At 44.1% G+C, this 4,592-nt stretch overlaps 1 protein-coding gene across 1 annotated transcript; it reads right to left on the minus strand.

The window, feature by feature from the left end:
* Positions 1-741: 741 nt before the first annotated feature.
* Positions 742-4,588, minus strand: LOC119333112 (probable glucuronosyltransferase Os03g0107900; the record flags this gene model as incomplete). The annotated part of the gene is made up of 8 exons (XM_037606128.1): positions 742-1,245; positions 1,337-1,472; positions 1,565-1,708; positions 2,963-3,181; positions 3,676-3,745; positions 3,873-3,937; positions 4,047-4,193; positions 4,424-4,588. Coding segments are annotated over 8 exons (1,176 nt in total), but the record flags the coding sequence as incomplete, so codon positions are not given.
* Positions 4,589-4,592: the final 4 nt, after the last annotated feature.

Consider the following 4,592-nt stretch of genomic DNA (forward strand, 5'->3'; position numbering starts at 1 on the left):
AGAGAGAGAGAGAGAGAGAGAGAGAGAGAGAGAGAGAGAGACTAATTTTCTGTTTGTCTTGTCTTATTTCCTAAGGCCATGTTCGGTTAATCCCCTTGCCACAGGGATTGAAAGGGATTGGGGACGTTTGAGAAGGATTTTGACTTGTAAGGGGTTTAATCCCCTTCAATCCCTTTCAAACCTCTTCAAACCCTGCCAAACCGAACAAGGCCTAAATGGTGAATCCATGTGGAAATGAAGGATCATCCTCCCGCTCTCTTGTTTCGATCGGTTGGATAAGCCAAGGCTGCTGCATTGCCCAAAACTAACCCATGTAAGCATCAAAACTCTCAAATACATATGTTTTCTAAGTGTTCCCTTGAATAATTTATTTTCTTGCCCATTTCGTCAGCTGTCCCAAATCCGACAATCTTCTGCATGGCAACCTAACCTTGGTTTGATGATCCATGGCTGGTAAGATTCTGGTAATATGCCAGGCACCCTGCCATAGCCTTTGGAGATGCGGATTTGTTTTCACACAATTGGACACTCAGGTGGCGTACATAACTGCATATTGCTTCATCTTTAATTGCATAGTTCTTAACATAATAATGATACAAGAGACAATTGTTCATGTGTTTATGACTGCATTTCTTCGGAAGGGAGACCGAGGTACGAACTACGAACAGAGCAAACTAATTCTCTCAGGCGATGGTTCCTTGCCCTATCTTGTGGTAAGCATATGTCATACAGATCATAGTGTATCACACAAATGTGTCGGCTAGTAGGTTCTTCTCGAGATCCATGCGATCCTCAGGAAAGTAAATGGGCAAAAATGTTACAACTTTGTCAATGCAACAATAGAACACACTTTTCAGCCAGTATGCACACACAACTCTCTAAAAAAGTGGCATCCATCCTCAAGGGTGACGACGGCAATGAATAGATCGAAAGAGAAGTCACTCACCCTACCTCGAACATCTACCACCATACAACAACCCAAAATCTGACCAATCAACCCGATACACACGGAAAGTCATGGTAATGGAACAGGTGTTCCCCACTGCTGGAACTCCACTAAATCTCTGTTCACCATCGACCTGTTGTGAAGCCAGAAGGTTTCTGCAGACTGGTGGAACCGCCTCACCTTCCTCTGCAGCTCCCACATGATGGCAGTCATCGCGGAGCAGGGCTCAGTGTCCTGGGCATACACCCACATGCATCTCACCTCGCGTCCACGGGCGAGCATCTCCTCGATCCTTTCCTCTGCGTGAAAATTCCAAGGCTTTGATGCTCGCCGCAACAGGACTAATGATGGTATAATTGCAAAGGAGAGAAGAAAATTGTGGGGGTATACCTGGTATCGACTCAAGGTACTGGAAAAGTTCAGGACCGATCTTGGACGATGGCCATTTTATCGATATCTCGGTGTAGTCAATCACATTCTGGAAAGGGAGCTCAACCTCATCTGATAAAAGAACTGGCACACATTCCTGTCATCAAAATTGAAAATTGTGAACAGCTGACTCAGATACTAGGTGTAGGTATGCACTCAATATATATTTTTGGGGAAGGGAGAGCTCACCACAAAGAAAGATTCATAAAAGCGAAGCGTCCACGAAGACTCCCCACGAGGAGCTAGGCAAAACTTTGCATTCCTCAGGTGTTTGAAGTAATCAACCCTACCCAATTTGTCAGGCCCAGACAACTTCAGTTCTGGAGACTCCAGCTGCTCATAAAACATAAGCACATCCAGTCTGGATAGAGTATGTATAAGACTCGTCAAACAGAAAGGAAACTAACCTAATAAATTTTGCAAGCACGATTAACCTTGCATATATCTTTCCTACTAATAAAGGCTGGAGTTGGTAGTGAGTTCACATGTGGGACCAACAACCTTCACAAATAAACAAATGTACCTCTACCCACATTGAGAATACCAACCTTCCAAGAATATAAATAAACAAATGTATTTCTACTCACATGTGGGACCTAACACAAATAAACAAATACACGACTACTTTCATGTGAGACCAACACTTATAGAAGGCACAATTAACAAATGCACTTCAACTCAAAACAATGCTCTTGTTTTTTTTTCCCACCAAGTTATTTCAGTTTTATATCACAGAATAAGAGATTGGCAAATTGTAATTCCAAAATGACAATAGATTTTGTCATCCTATTCGGTCGACGACCTTGACAGTCAAATTGTAATTTGAAATGTTGTGTCTGTTAAAGGACGCACTATGGTTACTCAAGATTTTCTAATGCCTGAGTCTTTTCTTGTATTTTCTCTCTCTTTAATAGTGAACAGCGCACAAAGGCCGCATTATGCCAACATATTTCGACGATTTCCTAAGCCAGCGACCTAACTCCTCGTATTTTTTTTTCGAGAAAACGCATGAGAGCGTGCGTTTCATTGCATTGTAAAGAGAGAGAGTTTGGTTACATTCCTCCTAGGAGGCTGTTAACAGAGACTGAATTAGTGGACGTCCCAAGTCTGGCGTATTTTATTATTTCGTAGCAAGGCACGTGCATTGTGCTAGTATAAGTAAATACTCTGGCAAGCACCCTAGAATACCAACTTGTATGTCTTGCAATGTGAATTTCTGACAATAGAGCATGGCGGAATAGCAATAAGAATGCAAATCAAGGTTTTATCTTCTACTCTATTATTTAAGGTGTCCTGCCTTAGACGCTTAGGCGATAAGGCGCCCTGGCAGTGCCTTACAAATATGCCCGCCTTAAGCGCTTAGGCGTCCGCCTTAGGCGCTAAGGCGGGTGGTGCTCGCCTTAGGACGCCTTACCGCCTTAAAAACAATGCTTCTATATACCAATTCATTCAGAATCATGTCGTTGCAAACATTGCCATAATAACTTTTCTTAACGGAGCCATGATAACTTTCAGTTTAACCCACAGAAGCCATACTGATTAATATCATATGTTAAACTGTATTTGGATATCAAAAGAAAGACAAACCTTGTCAGGATACTGCTTTGCCAGCTCCACCAATTTAAGACGGCCTACTTTTCCCTGGGCACGACCAAGAAAGTTTGCTAAATACTTCCTTTTCATCAACGGAATTGGTTGGACAGCACGAGCATCAGGTTTCACCATAGAATCATCCACATTCCCCGGAATAATAATGTCTTTCCATGTATTAAATGCGCTTATACCTCGCTTGTCAGTACGGTCACCCTAAAACGAGAATGCAAGTTGCTATGTAAGATGTCAGAAGTAGACTGCAAGTTGAATTATATCGAAGACAATACTGCAGCAGTAAAAACCAAGTCAATTGCCTACACAAACTCTGCAAACATGTTGCAGCTATCTCATGATATACATTAAACAAAGACCAGCAGACACAACTGCCAGTTTTTATGTTGGGATTTGGGTAAACATTGATGTGATTATATTCAACAAGACAGATCGAGATATGCTAGGTGTACAGCAGATGGCATAGCAAGAACAAATACAACATGTAACCTAATTGTATCACACGTATATACACATTTACCCAAACTGAACTCTTGCCCCACTGTTGAATCAGGGAGCCTTCTTGTAATATTATAAACATAAAACATCAAAGACAGCCCTGGAAGCAGTTTCTAATACTTTGATAAGTTATACTAGACACGTTTATTAGAAATGAACAAGGGAAAATATGAAGAGCAGCGCGAGTAGCTATGTACCTCCGGAGTGAGGATGATGGATCGATTAAGAAAAGTTGCCCACGAGCGAAACAGATGAGCTCCAGCGCCACTACATACTCCACAAAACAACAATGTTCTTACATGGTGTACAAGGGAACGTTTCCTCAGCCAAAAGACAATGCTGACCAGCTGTCTGATTTGATTTGGGGTGCTCAAATAGTAGAAGCAAGTGGTACCTTGGGAAGACAAAAATGTGGTCACGCCCACCCGATCTGCGGAAATATGGCATCTGACCCAGAACCTGCAGGGAACGAAAAACGGTCCAGTCAAGAAGAGAACTTGCGGTTAGTAAACTTAAACACACCCGAGTGAAGTGATCAACAAGTTCTACTGGGGGCTGGTTTATATACCTTGACATATGTCTGATTGATTTCCTTGTCGGTGAGACCCCCCGTCATGCGAACACATTTGACATAGCTGGGAACAAAGAAGAGATGCGCTTCGTCCTTGTCCAGTGTCCTGTACCTTGACCTCAGGAGAAGCTGGTGGATCTTCACCTATCACCGTAGCAAGAAAAATGAGACCTGACTGGCATCAGTTAAAACTGGTTTAAATGTTGTGGCAGTGAGACATTCATGGCAACTGAGGTCGGAGGTCAGGTTTGCGGCTAGGAGTAACAATGGAGTAGACGCGGAGGTGTAGGAGTAGTAAGCAGCAGCAGTTAGGTGTAGTATTATGTGCGGCACAGGGGTTGGAAAGAGATCCGTATGGTGTGGAGTGTCCGTACCTGCGTCCCCCACTGGCCCTTGAGGCAGGTGGCGGCGGAGACGCTGCCGTCGCGGCCGCGGAGCAGCGCGCGCAGGCCGTCGACCTCGTCCTCGGCGTAGACGTAGACGCGGAGGTGGTCGGCCGCGGCGGAGAGCCGCGGGCCGGGGGTGGGGAAGGGCGGGGGAGGG

The sequence above is a fragment of the Triticum dicoccoides genome, chromosome 7A, assembly GCF_002162155.2.
Source record: "Triticum dicoccoides isolate Atlit2015 ecotype Zavitan chromosome 7A, WEW_v2.0, whole genome shotgun sequence".
Taxonomy (NCBI): domain Eukaryota; kingdom Viridiplantae; phylum Streptophyta; class Magnoliopsida; order Poales; family Poaceae; genus Triticum; species Triticum dicoccoides.